The 25,230-nt window shown below is 46.7% G+C and overlaps 2 protein-coding genes across 4 annotated transcripts in view; one reads left to right on the forward strand and one right to left on the reverse strand.

Annotated features, from left to right (window-relative positions):
* Window positions 1-25,230, reverse strand: part of LOC121590746 (acetylcholine receptor subunit alpha-like 1) — a 62,297-nt gene that overhangs the window by 10,275 nt on the left and 26,792 nt on the right. For all 3 annotated transcript variants that reach the window (XM_041910678.1, XM_041910679.1, XM_041910680.1), the window contains exons 3-4: window positions 7,178-7,384; window positions 2,681-2,725 (exon numbers count right to left, since the gene is read on the reverse strand). In XM_041910678.1, the coding sequence (XP_041766612.1) occupies window positions 2,681-2,725; window positions 7,178-7,366 (234 nt within the window). In that variant the 5' untranslated portion in view covers window positions 7,367-7,384. The remainder of the gene's footprint in view (window positions 1-2,680; window positions 2,726-7,177; window positions 7,385-25,230) is intronic.
* LOC121590747 lies at window positions 1,325-2,729 on the forward strand. Its single transcript, XM_041910681.1, has 3 exons — window positions 1,325-2,003; window positions 2,108-2,218; window positions 2,309-2,729. The coding sequence occupies exons 1-3, from the start codon at window positions 1,414-1,416 to the stop codon at window positions 2,445-2,447; spliced, it is 840 nt and encodes a 279-aa protein (XP_041766615.1). The 5' UTR covers window positions 1,325-1,413; the 3' UTR covers window positions 2,448-2,729.

A 25,230-nucleotide genomic window follows, 5' to 3' on the forward strand; every position in this document is an offset into this window, starting at 1 on the left:
ACACACACACACACACACACACACACACACACACACACACATTAGCCATCCGGGGGCCGATCGCTGTTTTGGACAAAGGCCAGCACCGGGACAAGCGCATTCCGGCTGCAAGCGCTGTACTGTTTATTGCATTTTAATGGCATGCAGCTGCATCGGGCGTGCATCGGGTTGGCGTGATCTTTCTCCGACTGCTGTTGCAAGTGATCGAGCACACACACACAAATATACACACTCAATGTATTTTATTTGTAAGCGTGTGCTGTTTTTCCTTTTTCTTTTCGACTACTGTCGCTCACCGCGTTCGCCGCCCGTACCGTGTAGTTTCCGAATGTCCTCCGGGGACCACTTTACATGGTGGTGGCTCTTTTCCGTGCGTCACATACCGTGTGGCCCACGCGAACGAGCATCCCTTGCGTCAGCGGCATCTAACGACATTTACAGTAAATGGTGTTTGAGCTTTTAAATTGCGCAAATAAATAACATCAAATCGAGTGTTCTTATTTAAATACGCGTACGATTCATGCTAATGAACCAAAGATGTATCTGCATTTGTTTCATCTTTTCCTCCCGAAGTTTGGTCGAATGGATGCAGCATCCATTAGCAAAACCGTGTTGAATTATCGTCAAAAACCATCACACAAAATTTACGTTTTACCTCACTCAATAAGACAAATCACACACACGCACACAGTCAGTCCTTTGCTAATATGTACGCTTTAACACAATTACGCTTCCCGTAAGTGTACGGTTGAAGCGTTGAGTGCTTTTAACTCCATGCCCATTTGTCTAAACGCAAGCGAGCAGCTGTCTGCCGCTCTACCGCCAGCCAAAGCTAGATTGGCTTGTCAAATTAGTTTATTTGTCATGCAAATAACTCGGAGAAAGCGCTGCGCAAAGAAATCGCTTCCCTTTGGAGTCTGCAGCGGCGTCCGTCGGAGCGACTTTTGTCAATTTTTTCCACAAACAATACATTCCGGTCGTGAAGAGAGTGTGTGTTTTCTTCTTTTGGAAGTGCGGCAACCCTATCCCGGCCCTTCCCAGGCGTGGGCGAGAACAAACAAGTCGAAATGTTCAATCAGTTCCAATAAGCCTTTCGCCTTGAGCAGCAGCAGCAGCAGCAGCATCACCAGTTCTGCCGTTTTGCGCACGTCATGCTTTCAGCGCACATTATTGTGTACGGTGCGGTAGCGGGGCTGTTTCTGTTCGGCCAGCTCGATGCGGCACAGAACGGTACATCCGGTACGACGACGGGCAGCAGCCAGCGGAACCGTGTGCTGTCACGAAAGAGAAGATTTTTGCTCTTCCCACCCGGTGCTAACTTTATCGTACGACGGTTACAACAACGGCAAGTGAGTGAGGCTTATTTCATCGCGTTATTTACTTCAGGTTACCATATCGGGCGGTAAAGGATCGATGTTTGAAACACCGCGCGGCTACAACTTGGTGGCGGAGCTGGATATGTATCATCCGCTGCCGGACTACATGTACCACGCGACATCGCTGCGGCTGGGCGAGATTGCAAGGTACCCGAACGAGGTTCAGCCTACCATCGCGGCAAAACCGGCGGCCACCGCACCGACGATCCCGCACGGCGAGCACGTGCTGTCCCAGCAGGAGCTGGACGAGTATCTAGTGCAGCACCCCGAAGCATGGATACCGGCAAACTGGGCAAACGATCGAACCGATGGGGCTGGTTCGAAAAATACAAGCGGTATGAAATATCTAACCGCAGGTAGACCGCACTCTTCACCGCCCATCACCTATCAATCGTGGAAAAGAAAGCTTTGGGAATCGACCGGAAACGATCGACTGTACTACAGCAACCTACCGCCCAAGCGGGCTCGATCGATGGCTGATGCCGCACGTGGGGCGGCCACAGAACCGTCCCTGTGGATGGAAGCTAATCATCTCAACATAAGTCACCATCGTGGATGGGAACATTTTCATCACTATCGCGATAGGAGAAGCCTGTTCGATCATCTCGAGACGACTGTGCCTAGTTTGTAGGTTAACAGGCAGCGCCATTTACATGCTGCAAAGTAGCATACCCACACACACATACACACACACTTAATGACGTCTCATTTGTAACACTTTCCTTCCTTAGCTTTGGCTTCCACATGCGGGAATGTTTGCTGCGGTCGATTTGTGAGGCACGAACCCTACTCCCGCCCAAGGGACGATCCATGACGGCTGATATATTGCGAGTCATTTTCACGTAAGCAGAAAGGAAGTAAGCATATTACTTCAATGTTTGATATCGTTCGTTCAGCTTATTCACTGCCTCCTGGTGACCTTCCTTCGACAGCTATCCACTGAAGGCCGATCTTACCGACGAGTACAGCGAGATGCTGCGAACCGAGCAGCCCAACTGTAGGGAGTTGTTCAGTGAGCGCTGTCCGCTCAGCATACTGCAGCTGCTATTGTTCGGAAAGTTTGAGCTCTAGCTCGGACGGAGGCCTCTGGGTTAGAGTGGTCCTTCGTTTTTACGGTTTTTTTGTTGTTGTTGTTGATAAAGGAGTGATTATGTTTCGTTCTGAATAAAATCAATTTGCAAAGGACGTGCGCCTATTGCCTGTGGGGCATAAAAGATGAAGTCTCGGGAGAAACACAACAAAACGAACCACCAGTAAAAGGTACGGAACGCACGCACGCACACACACACATACGCAAAACTTACCTGTTCTACCCACACGTTCGTCGTCATAATTTGATTCTTGAGATTCTGAAACGAGAAATAAAACACACAGGCGCATGAGTACGGACCGCTTTTTTGTTGTTGTTGTTGTTCGACATCGCTTCCCTGTCAGGCTTTTGGAGATGTGTGTCATGCCGAAACGGAAAGAAAAAGCACTATTACATAAAAAGCAACCTCGCCCAGCGGAGCGCTTCCGGAGCGCTTGCTTCTCTCGGTTCTCTACCTGCCGCCTCTGCTTGATCACAATCGATGGTAGATTTGAGTAGAAATTTTCTTTATAATTCACTTTCCAATCATTAGCATACAAATTGACGAAGTCAAATTCGACACTAAAGAATGTTCTGAATGCAAAAGATGGATCGTGGTCAAAGCGCTAGGCAGTAAATCAATCTCTCCGCTCTGCCCACCGCTGGCGCAGCACCGCTGGCAAGCTCTCGGTTTGAGCCTTCGGCTGTAGGGAGCCCATCGATATAGGGTGAAAGCAATCACCGATTCACAGTCGTGAGCGGATCCGTGTGCACGAGACAGGAAAGGCTTAATTTATTCGAACGTTTGGGGGTAGCTTTAGATTGAACGACATCGAGAGAGAAAGAGTGATAGAGAGAGAGAAAGAGTAATAGAGGGAGAGATAGAGAGAGTGTGAGCGAGTCCGAATGATGTTGTGCTGTGTTATGCTTCGGAAGGGAGGGAAATCCTCCTCACCTCCGCGTAGTGGGTGATGACACCGACCGACGAGTCGATGGACAAAGGAACGTGTGTATGTGTGTGTGTGTCGGAGGAATTTTCTCGTTTTATTTCCCAAGAAACTGTGCCCTGATGACGGCTGTGCCTGGTAGCAGAAGACAACAAAACAGCACGCGGTACCTGGCGGGGTTGGAACTGGTGAAAGCCCCAGATGCAGATCTGGCAATGAATAAAACAATAGAACTGTTGTTATTCCGACGAAACTATGTTCCAACAAAGTTCGGAGCGAATTTCAATCGGCAAAGTACAAACATTCACAATAGCTGCTGGTGCGGTGCCGGGCTGTACCGTTCGGTTGGTTTGACAGTTTTATTTGCAAACTTTGGTAACAGTGTACTATCTGAACCAGGGAAATGGGATTATTGTTGTAATACTTTGTTCCATTTTCCGCCCGCTCTGCCCAGCAAAATGCGTTTTGCCTAGTGGCGTGGTATTGATTTTTAAAATTCAAAGCCACTTGCCTGAGGCACGAACAGACAGACGCACCTACCGCAGGCTCTTAGGTGTAACCGCCATTTTGTGGTGGAAATGGCAGATAATCTTTGCATAAAATAAGGCACACTTTAAAACAAAAAGGGAAGGAAGGAAATGGATACACTCTTCGGGTTTCGCGAGTTTATCCAACACTCTCTCGTATGGGAGATGGAGAGAGAGAGAGAAAGATACATACATTAAACTTTAATCGAACATTGAATCTACTTCACGTGCGTGTTTAAAAGCGTTTCAATTTTATACTACAGACACACATTTCGTAGGCCATCTATAATTTCTACCAAACGGTACAACAACACAACACAAAGATGCACTTTTCATCCCTGAAAGAGTGTGGTAGAGAGAGAGAGAGAGAGAGAGAGAGAGAGAGAGAGAGAGAGAGAGAGAGAGAAAGAGGGAGATAAAGAAAGTGAGCTAGAGAAAGCATTACAAAAAAGGGAATACACGCAAATCGTAAAATCCACCCGAGAAAGCACACACCGCCGTTTCCATTCCATATCTGCCCACCGGCCAGGAACCAGGAACCAGGGCAGGCCAGTGAAAGGGCCATCCTCACCACTCGTAAATTATTTTTATGTATGCATTCACATCAAAACGTCCTATTTCGAGGGAGAACGGGGGGGGGGGGGGGCAGTGGATGATCCCAGCCCTACCTAAGGAAATGTAGCCCCTAAAGAGCCAGCAAGCAACCGGCGACCAGTTGCGGCAAAGTGCGCTATCAAACGGTGGAAGATTTTCGGTTTTTATTGAACACTTTGCCGCCATCCCAGCGCGGAAATGGCAATCTGTTGACCGTACCCGCAAGGAACGGAAGCCCGAAATCGATTCACACCCAAAACCTCGAAACTCTGCCCTACTCTCTGGAGGGACAGCAAATGTGGTCAACGGAAGAAGAAGAAGTAGTAGTAGAAGAAGAAGAAGAAAACGACCAAATAACCTTCTGCCGGGATCGATGTTTCGTCCCCGGCCGTGTGGGATGTATTACACCGAAGATGCAAGGCCGCCGGTGGTTCGAGGTCGATGTGATGCAAAATTAAACCCCGGACCCCGGGACAACTCCCCCGGGAGCGACGAAGCGCTGGAAGCGAACGGTACGATAAATAGGGCGGCAGCCACCAGCCCGACGACGTTTGTTGTTTGCGACGAAACGCAAGAAAATGCTGGCAAATCGATTTGCAAATCAAATCACCGAACGATGGTTTTAAAAATTTATAAGCTATTGAGCATCTTGAGGTTGCTCTGACTCACCCCCCCCCACCCCCCGGAATCGATTCCGGGCTGTGCGGTCGAAACCATTTGCCAGCCAGTGTGATAACGACGATCAACACGCCATGGGACACGTGAGCTGGAGAAGTGGAAAGGCAGAGAGAGAGAGAAAAAAAGGCTCAGCGCTCTGTCTCTTGTGCAGCTGGGTTCAGTAATAATAAACTGCGCCCGTGGCCAAGTTATCATTTCAGCGCACCGGAACCGATTGAACCGGCAGCGGTGGAGGGAGTGGGGGATGCGATGGTTTGCTGGGTTTTTAAATTTATTCCTTCGGCAGCTGGTGACACTTTGCCATCGATCTTCGGGCTGGGATGGGTACCGCCACCGCTGGCCAATTCGCTCTGCCCGGGCTACTTACTATCCCACGCGCAGGGCGGCGAGAATGGTCGAGCGAGAAAAAAGAAGCGGTGCGATCTCGTTAAACGTCCTCGGCCATAAACGGAAGGGAATGTTTTGCTTTTGTCCGGCTTGCACAACCAAAAACAGGAAGGGAAAATTTTATTATCAATCAGCAGTTTTTGTGTGTTTGTTTTAGCGTGCTTGCGTTGGCGGCGACTGTCTGCGACCACTCGGTCACGACCGCAAACGCAGCACGATAGACATTTTGATATTTTAACAATGTTGAATTTATGGCACGTTGTCATTGAACCATTGGACCATTGCATTTGCCGACACATTTTAAATGTATTCCCTAATTACTTCCCAACACTTTACAAAAGGATAGCTTGCATAACGAAAAACGGGCTTAAAGCATGTGTTTGAATATAAATCTTTACACGAAACTTCACTTAAAAAGGTTGCCATTAACACAGGATGGTTTACCATGCAGATAATTTCCTTCCTCATTAACATTCCGATCGATTTCCCAATGGAAACAGACAGTGCCCCCCCCCTCCTATCCAGCGACTTGCCTCTTACGAGCTGACCGCCAGCGTGATATGCCCGAAAGCACACTGTAAAACAGTCTTCCTGGGCGACCAGCCTCATATCAGGATCCATCTGCTACGGCCACAGCTGGACGGATATCTGTCTCGAACTGACCGACTACGTGGTCGGTACGGCACTGGGACAGCATCCCTACGAAGGCACTCGAGGGGAGTGTAATTATTTTTAATGTCCGTACTTAAAAACTAAACTTTTCCGTCCTCTAATTAATTACTCGTTTCACTTAATGAAGAAAACGTACGGAAGCGCACTCGGTTGATTGGGATGGCCCCGGGCGGCGAGACACTACTAGTCGGCACATGGCTGACCGAAACCCGGAACCGAAGAATAGCGGATGGTGAGGTGGGGTGGCGTACCATGGACAGTGGAGAAACTTTAAAGCTATCCCGAAACCTTCACGCTTCGCTTGAACTCCTCTGACATGGTTGCAGTAACAGTAACGGGCGCAGTGAAACATGGTGTCCAGTTTGAGGTTATCCGCAGCACACGTCTCATGCCCACTGGATGTCTCTAACCTAACACAAACACACACACACACACACACACACACACACACACACACACGTATGAACACCATCTGTTGACCATTGCAGCTAACGGTGTGTAGAAGAACACAATGAGAAACTGGAACCGTCAGAAACCTTCGTCATAGGGCTGCACGGGGTTTGAGGCAAACTGGCTTGAGCAGGATGGCTGAGATCCAGTTGATGGCAAAGCTGAATTTCGCTAATGATGATGAATCACTGGACACCAGCATGTTCCAGGGAGTTCTGCTTCTATTTACTGGCCGGGTGGCACAGCATTGGTGCTGTCGCCCATTTCTCTCACCCCAACGTGTGGCGCTAGGATGGAAAGAATTGCTTGGTGCCTTTTTGGTGCTTCCTCTCACGTAGAATGTAACAAAGCCACAGAGGAAAAAAAACAACAAAACAAAAAACAGGCAGGAAGAAAGGAAGAAAGGAAAACGAACATCCCCCCCCCCCCAAAAATGGTGTGGCCCAGGCGCTGTGTACGCCGGCCGGCTGTGCTTACCACATCAATCAACTGGGAGAGCCGTAGACCCATCTTGACTGTCAGACGATCGGAGTTGTTGCCCACGGGCCGTATCAGTCGGTTGTAGTTGCTCAGCAGGTCGTCATATAAACGCTTGGAGTCAGGGTTGGCCAGGCCGGTAGCAAATTGTAACGCTATGAACACAGCCGTGAGTAGCACGCTCCCCATCTTAGGCCAGGTCCACCCCTAGAACGAGAAAAAAAGGGAATGTAGGAAAAGCGAATGGTATCAGTTGTTTGATGATCGAAAGCGGAAATTTGTTAGCTACACAGTCGATAGTATCGTGGCTGTGTGGTGAAATTATTATTGAACAGAGGTAAAAATGAATGACTTCCCTCACCGGACACGCTGAGAGCAGATTAATGCCGTTCAAACAGATCGGCTCCAACCAAAGAGCGAACCAAAAGCGAGCTAGCAAGTAGTTCAACAGGTAAAACCAAACGTACGCATCCAACCTTTGCGCAATTAATTTTCAACCTCCCTCCAGCATCAAACCGATCATTAGCACCCAATTGGGTCCAGCTGCTCGCAGTGCGCAGTGCCTATGCCCCGGGGGCCGAATGCATTTGCACCTACTCAACCTCCAAGCTCCGAACCGCAACAATGTTAATCATGGCGAGTACTTTTTGGTGGCGTACAACTGGCGTGCCAACTCCGGGTGGGCGGGTTGGGGCGGCAACGGGCATCGGTCAACGAACTGGCACGCAAATGGCACACGAAGCGAGAGGGACGAAAGACGGGGTAATTAAATCAAATTGCTAGTGCACGCGCTTGGCACGCCATACTGGTGTTTCCAGGAACGAAAAAAAAAGGATCATAAACAACATGCTCGTTTCATTACATTCACACAAATTCACACACACATTCACACACACATTCACACACACATACACACCCACGTACACGATGTGAATAATGCTTTTGGCGCGGCGGCCACAGTAGCACACATCTTTCATCTAAGCTCGTGTGCATGTATTCTTCCACCCAGCATTCACCCACAATTACACCCCTGGCCCTCTTTTAAAGGGGAGGGAGTTTCAGTGCCGAATTAACAGAAAAACGGGCTCGCAGGATATGCCAATGCCGCTGCGGATAATTATTTATTCCATGCATAATCCACCAATTTATGCATCAGCGCTTCGGAACGCGCGCGGATGGCAGAAAACCCAAATGCTGGATGCAGCATACAGTGCCATGCAGCTGCCATCGGACTAGTCGTTAATTTCTTTCCCGGTTCCACTCGCTCCGCTTCCCCGAGCGGTCCCGTTTCCGATTCGGAGCATGTTCGATGAACCGACCGGTTTGTGAGTGGACCAGCACCGCTAAAGTTGGCCCACGTATTTGCCCGGGTTCGGGTGTGGCACACTGCAAGCAAAAACACGTCCCAAACCCATCCGCTTAGGGGAGGGAAACGTTCCAGCGTTTTCTAGCGGAGGCTGCATATTGCTTACTGCGGTAATGTTTCTACATGTGACACCTTCCTCCACGGTGGCAGCAGTCACCGATTATGGAGCGGGAGCATTCGAAAAGCAGAGCTCAAAAACTCGCCCCAACCACTGGTGCTCGACTGGTTTTAAGGGACGCGAGTTGCGCGCATTTCTAATGCCACACATTCCCATTTCTTGGAGGATGTGTTCTGACAGTGGAGAAGGGTTGAAGCACGAGTTGTGTAGTGGAAAAGGGGCCGGGTTTCTGGTGTACGATATCACCAGCACACCCCAAAACCAGCTCCTATTGTTAGGCAAATTTATTCTCATTAGGAATGGATCCGGTTTCGTAGCATTGTGCGAATCATACACACTCACACGCACATACTGCAGGAGTCGGAATTTTGGGACAGGAGGAGCAGGAATGAGTGTGCGTTTGGGTGCTTCGTTTGAACATTACACTCTCGGGAATGGTTTAATGTCTTATCAATTAGTTTGTACGGGAGCTGGATGGTGTGCTGTGTGCTTCTTGCATGGTTGGATTACGACCAGTCAGCTTTTACATTGACGTGCTTTTACTGGATATGACTTTGCTTCGTAATTTGTGCAGATAGCTGAGGCTGGTAAGAATGTTCGTCTTTGAAGTTGTCAGACTTTTTACATGGAAGATACGTACGTTAGATTTTTAAGAATCGATTTGTTTGTTGCTTTTTCAAAGTTTTATATAAAAGTGATGATTGATTGAATACTTTTTCGTAGTAAATTAAAACACGCGTAACATTTGGACTTCTAAATAACTAATCCATTGCCTTCATAAAGAAAGTAGTGAAAGTTTCATACAGGTATTTACAATCACATGGGTTTACAGGGTATTTCAAACCAGTTCATCAACAAAAACAAACACTACAAACCCATAAAACATTATTCAATAATATCAATGGTTACTTGAATGATCGATCACTGGAGGCTTGAGCTGCGTTAGACACACACTTGATAATGTTTAATGGGGTGCTGATCAGGCTAGAACCGGTCTGGTGGTACAGTCGTAAAATCGTACGACTTAACAACATACCCGTCATGGGTTCAAGCCCCGAATAGACCGTGCCTCCGTACGTAAGACAGACTATCCTGCTATGGTAACAATAAGTCACTGAAAGCCAAGCTCACTTCACTAGTGGGTACAGGCAGGCCTTGACCGACAACGGTTGTTGTTGTGCCAAAGAAGAAGAAGAAGAGGAAGATCAGGCTAGAAACGTTTTATTTGATTTTTAAATCAAGCTTAGAAGCATTTTGAGTTAGTCTTGAGCCCCCACGAATTGAACAATTTGTATTGATACATTGGCGCCCACCCTAAGCCAAACACCTAATGTAATATATTTGTAATGCATTGCACCAGCTATGTGCTTACTTTGATGTTTCCGAGATAGTTATTTGAGCTGCGTATTGAAATTGGAACCGGAATCAGCCATAAAAAACGATTCCATATTCATCTCCCTTGTCTTTCCTTAACGAACAACAACAAAACTATTTCATCATCAATTCTTGTACGCTTACAATGCCCGCAGCAGGGTCGACCAATTGCCCATCACCGCTGGGTGGCACATGTAAGGTGAAAATGCTATTCAACAAGTGTGCGAGTCGAGTGAGATATGCGGAGAGGGAGAGAAGAAAAAAAAAACAAACGCCACACATTCACATCCACGTTGACGGGCTGAGTGATTGAGTGAAAATTCATACCCAAGAGCATCGATTTTGTTTGAACCTACCGAGGACCTATCGGTTGGCCGACCGGGCTGTCAAAGTTCCTCGCGTGCGCTCGACAAAGTCGAATGTGGGGCGGCATTGTTTGTTGGCCGTTTGGCACCTAGCAGCGTTCCGATGGGCTACTTGTTGCCTTCGTAGGGCATACGTGTGTGTGTATGTGTGTGATTGGAAAGAGTCGCCACATCCAATGCTTAACTCGTTAATGGTGTGAAAATTTTATTGAATGATGGATAACATTGGTTCCGGTACGTTTCGCACCATATCGTTCGAATGGCGTACGAACATGGAAAGGTGTGTTTGGATAGAGTCTGCAGTAGCTGGTGGTGGTGGTATTTGTTTTTGTTTTTTGGTTTCCGTTTTATTGAAAATGCTACCCAGAATGGAGAACTTCGACACCGTCCCCAAAAAACTATAGTCAATGTTCGGCTTGTTAACTCATTAACAAATTGTGCTGCATTTCTTCTGAAAAGTTTCTATGTCACCTAATCTTACATGAACGTTATCTACGCTTTTTTTCCTCCACACAAAGAACACCGTCTAATTCACTTGGATTGACGCGAACAAACCACAAAACCACTGCCCTACCCTACATGATGAATACGAACCATCCTTACCATCGTCTAGATGTATGGTACCTTGGTCAGTGGCCCACACAACGGCACAAAGCATCTAGCAAAACCATAATACCATCAGGTAGTGACGTGGTTCCTTTCCCAGTCCCTGCCGCGCGTCCCGCAACGTACGATGTCTTTAGACGATAAAGGACAAGGACAGGGTCTCGCGCGTGCGATATTTCGCGAAGCATAAAAGCAAACGTAATCGTATATTCATAATTAATAATGACAAGGCAAAGCGATCAAAGCGAAGCTTGAAGGAATGGCCGCGGAAGGGAAAAGAAACACCGGCAAAATGGGACGTCAATGAAGTACGCGTCATGGTTGGTTAGCGTCCGGAGGCGTAAATTGTGGCAGGCAGTTTGTTCTGGCGGGTAAATAGGCTGCCGGGTTGTGTCTATAGATATGCGCAACGAGGCTGCTGCTATGCCTCTGCCGGTGTGTGTGTGTGTGTGTGCTACGTGTGCGTTTGTGTGAAAATGGGATCCTTGAGGGGTTTAGCACCACCCCAACCATTCCCTTCCACCCCTCTCACCGGTCAATTGGTTGCTTCCATAGAACGACGGAAGCGAACGTCGGCGGATAACGCCCTACCGAACAGTCAATCGTGTATGGCGGTGCTATGTTGCTTGATAAAGACTGGCAGTTTTGATCGTTAAACGATGGCAGCGGAAGCGCCAAAAAAGATGAAATATGATGATTCATCATTTTTTCCCACGATTAATCGTTGCGCAAATACTTGGGCACGCCGGGCGAGTTTTCGCGGCTAACCGGAACGGCGTCTAGGGAACGGCGTTGCCTGCTGCATGTTCTTGCTGCGCTTCGCGGCAAATTCATACGCTCATGCCCAGTACACGGTTCAGCACAGAATATCGATGTTGACAGATAATCGGCAGCTTCATAAATGCCAAATTGGATGAATGGAAGGGGCAACAATCGGCTTCCACTGCGAAACAATTTCAGACAGGTTCAGACACAGGCGAGAAAGTTTACATGTTTCTCAAATATTTGGTTTAAATGCCACAACGTCAGCTAAATACCGAAAACTACCAGCAGCGCTGTGTAGCGTGCATATTGCGCAAACAGCATGGCAAGCTCGTCTGTTTGCTTGAGCGTTCCCATCAGCTTCGCTCGAAATTGGATGTAAGCAATGCTTGTGGGACAGTTGGTCAGAGGCCCCCAACCATAACGGAGGGAGTTGGATGCAGTTGGTTTGCAAGTTTCGCCGAACTACTAACCCCAAAAGCTGCTGGCAGTGGTTGTGCCGGTTTATGGTGTAAACTGACTCGCCCCAAAACACATGTAGCTGTCTAAGGGTGGGGAGGGTGCACGAGAACGGGATACGCTTCCCGTCCGCCCAGTGGCACCAATCGAAAGGACAACAGCGTTGCACCAGTGGCACAGAAACAAATAAAACTTTCCGAAATTGATGTACAGCACAGCTGTGTGTGTGTGTGCGCGTGCCCAAGACAATTTACGGGAAAACGACTTTGTGCCCTTCAGCGAATCCTCTTCTGCACATGTGTGTGTGTGTGTGTGTGTGTGTGTGTGTGTGTGTGTGTGTGTGTGTTTTATATTCAATGGTGGCAAGAGCCATCCGCTGGTGAAGCTGAGCAACACTATTAAGAATCGAGTGTCATGGTCAAACGGTCGAGATGCTGGGAGAAGCATGCACGGATGTCCGTACGACATGCCATTCCGAGCCACCGAGAACCCGAGCCGTCCGCCGTTCTCGCGCTTCGTTCCACCTTCCTTTGCGGTGGGGAGGCGGTGGGATGGGTGTGAAAAATATTGCACCACCGAGAATACACAAACAGCGCGCCGCTCGAAACCGGCTGCGGGAAGGAAATTGCGGAAAAATGCGGCTCCAGTCAGGACAAGTCAATGTGTTAGTGGGTTAGGCAGGCCCCTTCCCCCTTTCCACCCGAAGGCACAACCTTGCCAAGTTTGACGGGGGCCGTTTGGGGGCCCAAAAGACGCTGCCAGGGAGGTGCTCGCTCGTGCGTGATACTCGTTAAGCGGTCATAAATCATCGAATGTGAGTGACTGTAACAGTCGCGAGAACGAAACAAGCAGCAGCCGCAGGAGTAGCAAACCGGGCGAACCAACAATAATACGCCAGCAGCATGTTTCGAACAAGTTTTCGAACCGACAGCACTATGGGTGAGATGAAAATGCTGCCCTTTCTCTCCTTCCGTTTGTCGTGTAGAACCAGCGTCTCCAGAAAATGGGGCGTTTTCTTGACTTTTTCGCTCTATTTTTCCGCCAGTCCCCGGTTCGTTTTCGGTTTGGCATTGGCGAACGATGGACGAAAGTTTCGCCACCTCGCATGATGTGGCCTGGCCGTGTATTTAAACCCCTGGATGGTTGGGGTCGGTGAGTGTTTAAAATGGGTGGGGCGGGGGGGGGGGGAGGGAGGGAAGAAATAAAAGAAAATGTTGTGCCCCAAAATCAACGCGGCAAAACCCCGTTCCAAAGATACGGGGTCGGCTCGGAAAGCGTGGAAGCAAGTGAGGGAAAATATTTTTCCATCGTTAGAACACGATTTTTCAATCTAAAACCGAGTCATGCCCGAATGAGGAGGGGTGGGAGAGCTTTCTGCTGACAATGCTTGCGGGACTGTGGCAAAAAGGGCAAACTTTTTCCCACCGGCTTTTACCTGCGCTAACGTTCGCTGCGCTGCGAATGATGCTGCTGACGCTGTAACGGTGATATTATTAATGTAGCATTACCGACGGTTTTAATCATGCATGCAATAAAAATATTTTATTCCATTCCATGACCCCTGCCAGCCGGGGAATATGAGCACAAAATGGTGCGACCCGATACCTCGAGGGCCGAGGACAGAGCCGTTTATTTATTCAACGCGCAACAGTCGTTTATTGCATTACCTTTCATGGCATTACGGTTTCGGTACCGTTTGACCCAGTCGCGCAACATTATACTTCACTTTTAATACGAACTATTGCGAATGTATTTTTGAAGACATGCTCATTTCGCGTTGCTCAGGATAGAAGCAATACCGTTTCTTTCGTAGTTGGCTGCAACCCAAAAACTTTTGCTAAAAGTGCACCACCAAGGCACTCAGGCACGTTACGCACACAGCGATCCAACAAATAATACCTGTTGGATAATTAGTCATTTAATGTCTTATTCATACATGCAGCCATTAACTATGCATGCTTCCGTCCCATTTAATCAATCAAGTTTTTAGTGCCGCAAGCGATCGGAAGACTATGCCTGCTTAAGATTGAGCTTAATGTATGTGAACCCCACCATTTCCTCTCTGATGAGATTCTCAATATATGTGTGTGAGTATGAGAGGGATTAATTTGCATGCATGGATAGTGGAATGGAGTGCATGCCGCACGCTGGAAATCGTTGCGCATTGGGGAGGGGGGGTGGAGAAATATAAGCCGCGGGGTTGATCAAGCCGCCTTCTAAAAGCAGGAAAAGCGAACAAGTAACGTGGCGAGAATAAATGAAGAATTAATTATTCAGCTACGATGAGCTGTTGGTTTTCACACATGTCGTATAAGGGGCTGTGATGGAGGAAATCTCGCTTCTCTGGGATCGGCTCGATGAGTTGAGATAATGCTTTTGTGTGCCGAAAGCGGTCAAAACTTTCCCCCTTAGCTGGTGAGGCACGGAGCTGTGGAAGCATTGGGTTGGATTCAGTGATTAAAATCGAGAAGGTTATGTACGTTTGCGTGCACTGGTAGAGATTAATTTTCAATTGATGAACTTGGGTGGGGGGTTTTTAAGACAAACGATAACCTATATTTGTGAGGATTAACGCACGTCATTTAATATTCACAAACCACTTCCGTGAACTTTAATTGCATTAGTGAGTTTAGTTACAGGAAGAGTAACATACCGCGCAAACGTTAGTCGTGGTTCATACAGTTAAACGATGTAGTTTGTATTATAAACAGGAAAATGCCATGTAAAGGTAAACAATCAGGAAGAGGTACCTTTAAGTGAGTCATGAAATTGAAACATCTCATCTTCCTCTTCTTTGGCACAACAGCCGTTGTCGGTCAAGGCCTGCCAATACCACACTACTGGGCTTGGTTTTCAGTAACTCATGAATTACACAGCAGGATAGTCAGACCTACATATGGGGTGAACGGTCAATGCGAGGCTTGAACCAATGACAGGCATGTTGTTAAAGTTGAAGTACGAGTAAAATTTCGTTGATATTTCGTCTATCGCTTCGAAAATAAAAAAGAAACCCTTGACGTTGAACGACACTCTCCAAAGCAGAATTCCACACAAAGGATGACAAATATAATTTAATGTAGCTGATTTTCCTACTTTTTGGCTTTGGCCGTGTATATCGTTGGATATATTGTGCATACATACAACTCGTTGCATTGCGACCCTTCAAGCAACGGAAACAGAACCAAACAAAAACCTTGTTGATTACCAAATTTTCCAACCGTGCCCTTATGTACGCTATGTTAACCGCTCGCAAAAGCGGAAAACATGCTTACCCTAAAGCCAACTCTTATTCAACCGTCGGTGGTTTACCGCCCGGCACAAAACACAAAACAATCTGAAGCCGTCTCAAGAGAGAACCGGCCCCCATGTTGGAGGCCGCGTACTTCGTTACGGATCTGCCGTCCGAAAGCATTTTCCATTTTTTGAAGGGTCATTCAGAGTACCCGCTCCCAGAACGCTTACCTCGCGTAGGGATACGGAGCGAGGGTACTCGTGTCACTCTGCGTCAGCGAAAAATTCAAGCTGCCCAACAGAACAACCACCGCATAATAAACAGACTTAAGACGATTATGAGCCACTGTCACTGGCATAATACAATCAGCGGGCGTAAAAATCTCACTATTGAAGCTGCATTCTAACCGGCGCCAAAGTTTGACACAGTCGAATCGTGCCCCATTATGGTCAGAATGTCTATGACAGTGTGATTTATGGTGTCGTTGCTGTGGTGGTAATCATTTTGTAACAAAGGTAGAACTTGAGCTAAATTAAATAACAATGGCTGATGTCATAAGCGGATAACGAAATACATTAGATAGGTAACGTATGTGAAGCAGTAACAAATAAAGAAAGTCATTTGGTAAAAACTGTAAACTCATTACAAATGAGTTTTCACAGCTTAACATAGTTTTTTCGTTGTTTTAATTAACAGTAACAAATGCTTTGAAAAAACAACATAGGAAATGGGAAATAGTATCCATTCGAAAGATCCAATTATCTTAAAAATGTATCCGTTTTCCGGAGTCAAATGCATCCCGTCGCTAATAAACGATAAATAAATAACACTTTTCAAAGGAGTGAATACGAGCCGCCAAACAACCGTGCCCAAAGGTAAAGGGAGTTAATTAACAATGCTTTGTAAACATAGCCCGGTGGAATTGATACTTTTGTTCTACCATGCTACACACCAACACCAGCGCATCGAATATTGGGACCGTTCGTTTGCTAGCATAAACTAGAAAGATTCTTACAGTACCACTACCACTGCCCCCGTTTCCGCTGCTAATGCAAGCCCCAAGGTCCCTGGGGCTCGGTAACACTGGTGACACCGTTTTGACTCATTAAAATTCAGACCATGTTGAACTAATTGTGTCGTTCGCTCAGCATTTGAATATTCCATGACTGACACAGTCACCGAGATCTCGGCGTAATTCGACCACGTGCTGCAACCGTGCTGCCTTCAAAGGAACAGTGTTGTGGTGGGACGGTGCTGGGGCGGGAATAAAAGGAACCCCCGCTTTCCCCCCATGTGCAGTCGCTGTAGTAAGGTGTAGCTGACCCAATCAACCCCTTTTCGGGGTGGGTGAAGTAGACCCTTTTTCACCCCACAGGTGCATGAAATGTGTTCGTGTCGCAGTGAACACTGGTTTCATTACCGGTTGGCAGGTTTGGGGCACTGCGGTGGCCATGTTTGCTGTTCGAGTGTAGGGAAAGCAAGTATAGGAGTGTAGAAATGGCTTGCAATGCTGTACAAGCATTGTAATGAAGAAAGAAAAAAAAACATGTCAAAATAAATACCATCCAATTCGTAAAGCTTGTTTAAAACTCTCAAGACTCCCGAGCGCTTCCCATCGTGTCAATTATAACTGCAAAACCCTATAAGGTGTACAGCACGCTTCCGGACTCCCGGAGGTGTTGACACAGAAACTAATCTTACAAATCGAGTTCTCACACGAAGTCGGTTTTGGCAAGATTGTACCAACTTTCTACTTCACTGGCACTAAGCCTCCCGGCCGACAGGCACCGCAGGGACTTCCGCATCACTACAGCTCAGGGCGTAGGGATTAGGGCTTTAGAAAAGTTTGTTATAATTTAGCGCGTAAATTGCTTTTCCGGCTTCCATCCAGGCCAACATTTCAACCGACAGACTTTAAGAAAATCCATACCTTATCTCTTTTATTTTCCAATTCTTCATTCACCGCTGTAGGCACTGTGTATCTTAACTTCGTTTTGCTGTATGTATCTGTGTGTATGTGTGTTCGTGTTTGTGCAGAGAATGCTAGTCCTATTTATCTCAAACCAATTCTTTCTTCCCGTTCCGATCGGGAGTGAAACAAAAAAAAAAGATTCCCAGAAACGCAATAAGGAAGGGAAAACAATAACCTGATCCCAGCGAGCTCGCCCCAGGTGAGACGGGTTTTCATTGATTATTTTGCAGGTTTGTTTTCGTAGCAAAACAACAGGCTACCAGAAGTATACCTCCCCAACCGCCGAGAATTATACGCACGGAACGCGGCATTGGGGCGCATTCTCACTGAATTCCCGACGACGGGCGGGAATGATTTCACTTCCTCCAAAGACTCTTCTGCATCCTTTGCAGAACGGTTCATCATCATCATCATCACCGGCCTGCGGAAAGCATACCGAGATGGACGCCTTTGAAGCTCTGTTTGCTTTGAATTTTCCGTCGCAAGTGAAGCGTCCATCACCGTCCTGGCTTGGGGTTGGCTTGAGAAGCCATCAGCCAAGCACGGCTAGCACACTCATATCCAATCAGTGTGCCCTTACACGCACAGCCGATGGGGCATTCAGCTTCCCCCGCCCCCCTCCCCTCACATGCACACGAAGATCATCGCAGGAACGGCAAAGCAAACAAAGGTCCACTAAAGATGCCCTAGTTGAGACGGCTCAGGCTTTCACGCTCCAAAAACGTTCATCCAATATATGATTGGCCCGTGGAACGCAGCGATCGGCGCAGTGCTCTGGAGATGTTTACAAAACGGTGCATCATCGCACGGGGGACAGAACAGAGGGACCCTGTTTTGATGAGTTGTCAGTCAGATGAAACGGTCGACGGTTTATGGAACGGAGTTGAAGGCACGCTGGGCAAGATTGAAGCTTGTCGAGGTGAATATTTTGTGTTTGGTTTTTTTGTGTGATATTTTGGTTCAATTTTCAGTGTGAACAGTATTATTAAAAACTTGCAAGATGTGTTTTAACAGCTGTCATTATTTGTGAGAGCTGGTCTGTTAAATAATGCCACTCGCGATGGTTGAACAATCCCGTTTACATTTGATACTGACCCGGAAAACAGTGTAATGTAGGCATTAATGCTGCTACAATACGGCAAAGCTAAAAGCACGTTGTAACGCAACGATTTCCAACCAACACACAGTGGATAGCAAACAAAAGTCCCAAGCTACTCATTGCGTCCATCTACGGATGGCCCAGATTCAAAGCGAACCAAACAGGACGTGTACTTTTGCATATTAAATGCCAGCTTCGATTCTCTTGCACGTTGGCTTCTAATTTGACAACATTGAACAAAGCGTGCAGATGATTGAATTCACTTACATAGCATCATGCGGTGTGCCGTGCAATGAACGACAGCGATAGACAGCAATCGTGTGCAATATATCCAGCCCGTTCTACGAAACAATCATTCAATCAAACAACCCTCCCAATAAGCTCAGCCCACCCTGTGTGTGTATGAAGCAATCTTTACCAATCAGTCAATTCCCGCGTGCTCGCTGCGGCCAAGCGCACGCGGTAATTATTCATATCGTGCCGTTTAGCGTGTCACCTCTTGCATCGACAGCGATATCTAGCCGTAACCATCGTGCACACATCGTCCGGCACATCTGCATCCAATCCCGGTAAGTACATCGTTTCATAATCCCCCAAAAGCCAAAAGCCCCGGTGGCCCATCGTGCCATTCCTTTCGCCCCGCGGTGGATCCGAAATCAATAAACAACGGTTGGAAATATTTTGTCAATTTCCGGAATCTTTCCATTTACTCTCAAATAATCTCGATGATGACGGTCTCGGCGCAAGGTTGTCCCGGTGCTTCCAACAGTGGCCCGGTTGTCACTCGCACTCTTCCCCTACATGCCTCTCTGCCGGGACACTTCTCTTCCCTTCCGCTCTTCCGCTCAGTCGCACAGCGAGCTCGAAAATCCAATCAGAACAATATTGATCCTTATGAAAAAATATTGCTCATGAATTATTTACGCACACTGCCTTGGCTTCGGGGACTCGGGGCGACTCGGTCGGTATCATTGCAGACTGGGTGTGATTGCCGGAGCGGGCGCGTGCAGAGACCGGGAGGTCAGCGAGGCGCCAGCATGATCCTCTTTTGTTGTGCTCACTGCAGCCGATTTTCCCATGCCATTGGGCGTGTGTATGTGTGTCAAGTGTGCGGCAAGCCGGTTACTCGCACACGTTTACACACATCCGAGAGTGCCACTTGGAAGGCTGAGTTAGCTACTGGGTACTGATTTCGACGACACAGTTCGGAGTAAAACTTTACCATCGGTGTGTAGCAATGTTCCGTTTGACAATGCGAGTTTTGTTTCAAAAGGTGGACACACACACACATTACACCGAACGCATCAGCAAATTGGCACTTTTTGGGGAAATTTCGCTTGAACGGTTAGTTCCACCGAGCTAACTATCCAATATGTTTTGCATGGACGTTTTTCCACCGAGTAACTGATTCGATGCGGTCGCTTTCGTTAATTATCTAGATGTACTGTATTCAGCTTGTCAAGACTGTGCTTTTCAATCCACAAATATGCATCCGATTGTTCAATAGGTTCAATAGATATTTAATGAGCCAAGCCTATTAATAATTAAATTTCTAACAGTGAGTTTTTGAACACAATAATTTTAAACTACAATGGGATGCTTCAGTGGCACTATTTTTTCAAACCTTTAACGATTTATACTCCATACACATCAAATTTTCTAAGTTTGCTTCAGTAATATTTTTTACTTAAAGCTATTCAGTAATATATAGTTTTGCACAATTTCAGCATTAATGTCATGTTTTTACTGATTTTCAGACAAACAATTTACTGAATGCATTTCAGTTATGCAAATTTTACTGAAAATCAGGCAAAAAAGTGTCAAATTTATCTTTTCACTTGACATCAGTAAAACAAATTACTGAAAACGCAGCAATTCATCCTGTCAAATCGACCTATCAGGCAGTCATCCTCAAAACAAAACATAAAGCGATGCCCGCTTGGTCGAGATGAACAAAAACATGGTTTGGTAGGCGCTTACAGACACCGCGATGAAATTTCAGGTGAGATGTTGGCTTGAAGGATTAATGCGAATGAATTTGCAACCGTGTTGCTATGTAAAATCTTCACACCACTGAGCTGCTAGCCGTCTTTAATTTGAGGGATAGCATCAATAAAAACCTAAAATTGAATGTTTTTTTTCGCCACTTTTTAATCGTTATCAATTGCTGAACAATCGGTAATATAAAAAAGGCTTTAATGTGATTTCAGTTAACGAGCTGTCATTTTAGTCAGCATACAAAAATACTGAAAGGTTCAGTACTTCAAGTGAAACGATTACTGAACTTTCAGCTGAACAAAAAAAATCAGCAAAAATTACTGAACTGCAGTGAAAAAATATAGTGTGTAACAAAACAAAAAATATTGCATTCCTAGAATATTAATATTAAATCAGACATAATATTTTTTGTATGATTCACATTTACTTCCCTCAACTTACACTAAAGCGATGTAGCTTTAACGGCACAACTAAATTAAAACCTTCCAATTTCAAATCCCACGGCTTATATACACTGCACGACGGACGGCACACACTAATCAGTGTGATGAATGAAGGTAGCGTAAATATTGTTGTAACGAATTGGTTTGTTTGTCTTAAAATGCAGTCAAATGTAATTCAATCATTCTTAAGCTTTAATTGCTGCATTAAAAAGGATTAAAACTCTTCGTTTTCTTACCACAGTTTCAAAATCAAACATAGCGCCATCGTAAAAGCAATGCTTTTGCCAAAAAAAGAATAAAAAACACACATACACACACACACACACACATACACACACCGGTACGATACTTGATAACATCATGTCAAACAGTGCGCCTTTGCTGTTGTCTTCAGTCACTCATTTAATTCCGCTACAAGTTACAAAGACAATTTGTCATTTTGTCACCGTTGGGGGGCTTGTTGTTTTTGTGTGCACGGTGTCCCACTTCGTTGCTACATTTCTCTCTCTCTTTCTCTTTGCTTTTACCCTCCTACACCCCCGCTCCCTAACCGCCATTGATAATCATTGCTACTTTTGGTTCCGGTTTCACGGGAAGGGAACAAGTGATGTGTTAACGCCGCACGCCGCTTGGCTTAGCAGAAAGGGATCACTTCCGCCAGCCACTTCAACTCTTTTACGATGGCGACCGTTTCTCATTTCATGCTCACGTTCGGGTGCAGCACTGGAGGGACGGCTGGGCGTGCCTTTTAAAGCAGCAGTATCCGTTTGTGTGCCGAGACGGGACGGGTGGGTGGGTGCGAACGAAGGCGAAATGTCTCTTTCTTTCGAAACTGGGTCTGCAGATTATCTTTGCGCGTCAAGCATCACTCAAGCCGCCGCATGCGGAGGGATGATTTATTAAGCCACAAAAACGGCACCACCATCCGTCTCTGCACCGCGGAAATGAGGCTGAGAGAATTTTTGCTCCGAAACGGAGAAAGGAAATTACGTTCCCTGCAGAAAAAGGTTCGGCGTATCCTTCACGACTGGCATTTTTTGTGTGTGTATGTGAGCTGGGCTCTGCTGATCCCCGTGTCATGGCACGTTCGTTACAAAGCCAAAAACCTTTAGTGCGTGGTTTTGGAGACGGAGAGGGAGTTGAGGGGAGAGCTCCATAAGGGAGGGGAGTAGGGGTTTTTTTTGTGTGTGATAGCTCCTGGACGCAGGTACACCGGCAATTCGAGGGTGAGCAGAGGATCTTCTTCGTCAACTTTGCCGTTTGCCGGTCGGAATGTGTCACGCGTGGGAGGGTCGGGCAAAAGTTCGAATGCGGTTTCATTAATTTCGGTCATAAAATTCAATTAAATGTATGATTAATGTCTATCCCTCGTCACCTTTGCGGGTGTGGAATAAGCAGTGAGAGGAAGGCAAAAAAAAACCCTCCAAAACGGGACCATACACCATCAGCAGTGCATAAATATCCCTTTTGTGCTATCACCGTCCCTTTAATATGTTTGAAACGATAACAAAAAAAAAAAAAGAGAAAGGTTGGAGTAGAATGAATGTGCGTAAATAATAATAAGCGGATGCCGATGAATGACATGCTGCCTTTGGTGACCCTTATTACCATCAGACAATTTTGTGAAGCGCTCTCAAAACAAGGGTAGCAGAAATTAAAAAAAGCACACATTTTCTATTGCACCATGACCGCCAGCACCAGGTTAATTGCGCGTTGAAAATAAAACGATCTATTTGAAGCATTTCCGCGAACATTTAAAGCATCAATCTGGCTTTCATCATCACTTCCCACCATGCCGATTGTTGAAATGAAAAGCTTTGCCTTTTTAATTCAGTTATTCGTGTTAGCAATACTGAGCATGGCTCGTAGCGTAGCTTCCCTTTGCGGCAATGCTTTAGTAGCTTACAAATATTACAATTTAATTCCTCTCTCGTTAAAAGCAATCGATTTCAAACTCAGCGAACAAACAAAGCCTTCCGTAAGCAAATAACGCGCCCACGACTTAAACAGCTTAAACGACAATAAATCACAAATTCGTTTACGACATAGTTCTTATGCTCATCAAACAACCATGCCCAGGACGTGGAGGATAACCATCCAGTGCAGGACGTTGGTACTCGGAAGTTAAGCCTTTTTTATATGCCCCTCGAAGATGGCAAACAGTTTCACATTGGACATCAACAGAACACAAACACACACGTGCATGCTGGCGCGATACACATCGTTTGACGGATGGCAAATGTGACAAGTTAGTCCCAGGACGAGGGATAAATCGAGCCGACAAGAAAACAAACACCGTCATGTATAAAAAAAAAACAACCCGGGAAGCCCGAGTATCCTGGCCAAGTGAAAACACTGCTCGAATCCCTTACCCGTGTAAAACACACGGAGAGGAAAAGAAGCAATACCAAAAAAAAAAAAAAAAACATCATCCCTCTTACTTTGTGGCCAAGAACGGCTAAGTGTACGGCATCAATTGACACCACATCCACCAAAACCAGCAGCTGCAGCTCGGGCGCGGGTTGGTTGGCCGACGGATGACGGATGGGTTGTTGACTTTTTGCCCACCGGTTAGCACCATACGTCAGCCCATCGCTTGGAAGACGTTACAGTGCTTGAGCAGCAGCCCCGTATACCTTGGAATGGAAAATATTTGAGTTTCCTACTGAGCTACTGCGAATGCCGGGAAGCGGAACACTATTTACGATCGGCTTCCCTATGCCCCGCTTCTTCCTGGAAGGAAAGCTTGGTCCTCTTTTTGTTGCTAGTTTCACGGAGCTAAACCGCACTCATGATTCATAAATCTTGACATTTTTCTTAGCGTCCACGGTGTCCACGTTATCTCAGCCGAAACCTCAGCTCAGCTGGACTACGTTTGCTTGCTGTTCGCTTTTCGCTTTACCTTCGAGACGGACGGGTTTGCAAGGCACCGTGAGGTCAACTGTAACCGGGATATAATATTATGTTTGATTGTGCACTCCGGCGCACCGTAACGGAAAGTGAATGGTTTCGGCTGGCAGTGGAAAAGCTGCTGCTGTGTTGATATGTACCCATTTGTCAGAAGGGAGTTTTGCGCTCGGTCGTAAAGGAAGTATTTGAATATGATAGAGAGGATGTTATAAATGAAATTTGCGAAAAATGAAACCCCTTATGGCCGAGAGATAACTGTTATTTGAAACAATTCTTTTAGTATAGCAAGATGGTAGGCTCTTATGCTCACAAAATTATAGTGAGATTAAATCAGTGAGAATTGCATGTCCAACTAGGACGTATCTTTAATAACGTTCTCTATCCTTCTCTCTCTCTCTCTCTCTCTCTCTCTCTCTCTCTCTCTCTCTTTGTAATTTGCAAATCTATTATTGCCCAACCATCTCTGCCGCCCATTACTGGTCAATGTTGGGAACGAAATCACCCCGGGACCGGTCAAAGAACCTTGACAATAGTGCTAGCAACGCAACGCATCAGCCTTTTAGCTCGAATGCTCGAATCTCGAAGACCGATTACCGTTCAGCCACACAGCTATCTCGTACCCCCTCCCCCCAAAGCCTCTCTCGACCAGCAGGGACGAGCAAATGGCTGATGATGAAAATCATAAAATACATTTTATATTCCATCGCGTTCCATCGCGCCCAAGCTCCACTAGTTCGATGACGTGCGGGCTGCGAAAAAGGCTCGGCCAGCTAAAGACGGCTCTTGGGGCGAGCTCGCACTCCGCACACACACACACTTCCCCCCCATTTGCTTCCGCAGGACGCCCGTTGTGCGCCTTCCTCGAGGGCAGACATATTGGCGGTTCAGTGTCGCCAAGGCACAATCCGCCCGGGGAGCAATTTGGGCTTCGGCAACGATACCGCCGCACGCTGTCGCGCTGTCTCGCTCCGGGAAGTGAGGTTAGTTTATTGGACCCCGTTACGGGTTTGTGGGTTTTCTCCGGGCGCGAAAGACTTCGCTTCGTTTGCTGTAATGTGGTACGGATGCAGAGACTTCAGAGTCGCCAGCGTTTCTTGTTGCTGTTTTTTTTCTTCCTTTTTTCGTTTTATTTCGTTGTTTGTTTTGCACTCTGCTTTCCCACTGCTGCTTTGCTTTGTCGCCGTGAACGAGGCTCCAGACGTGGAGACGAACGAGTCCAACACGATTTTGGCGACAGATTTTCTTCACCGCACCGCCCCGGGCACGGTCTCGATGGTGGTGGGTCAATGCTTCGGCCTACCGAGATAGTGCCAGCGAAACATGACACAAATCACACACACACATACACA

The sequence above is a fragment of the Anopheles merus genome, chromosome 2R (assembly GCF_017562075.2).
Source record: "Anopheles merus strain MAF chromosome 2R, AmerM5.1, whole genome shotgun sequence".
NCBI classification, from domain to species: Eukaryota; Metazoa; Arthropoda; class Insecta; order Diptera; family Culicidae; genus Anopheles; species Anopheles merus.

What these genes read in the sequence shown, in the direction of transcription:
- LOC121590747 (XM_041910681.1), top strand. Translation starts at nt 1,414, where the DNA reads ATGTTTGAAACACCGCGCGGCTACAACTTGGTGGCGGAGCTGGATATG. An exon ending in GAGACGACTGTGCCTAGTTT is followed by an intron (nt 2,004 to 2,107) that starts GTAGGTTAACAG and finishes TTCCTTCCTTAG; the next exon opens with CTTTGGCTTCCACATGCGGG. An exon ending in ATATTGCGAGTCATTTTCAC is followed by an intron (nt 2,219 to 2,308) that starts GTAAGCAGAAAG and finishes TTCCTTCGACAG; the next exon opens with CTATCCACTGAAGGCCGATC.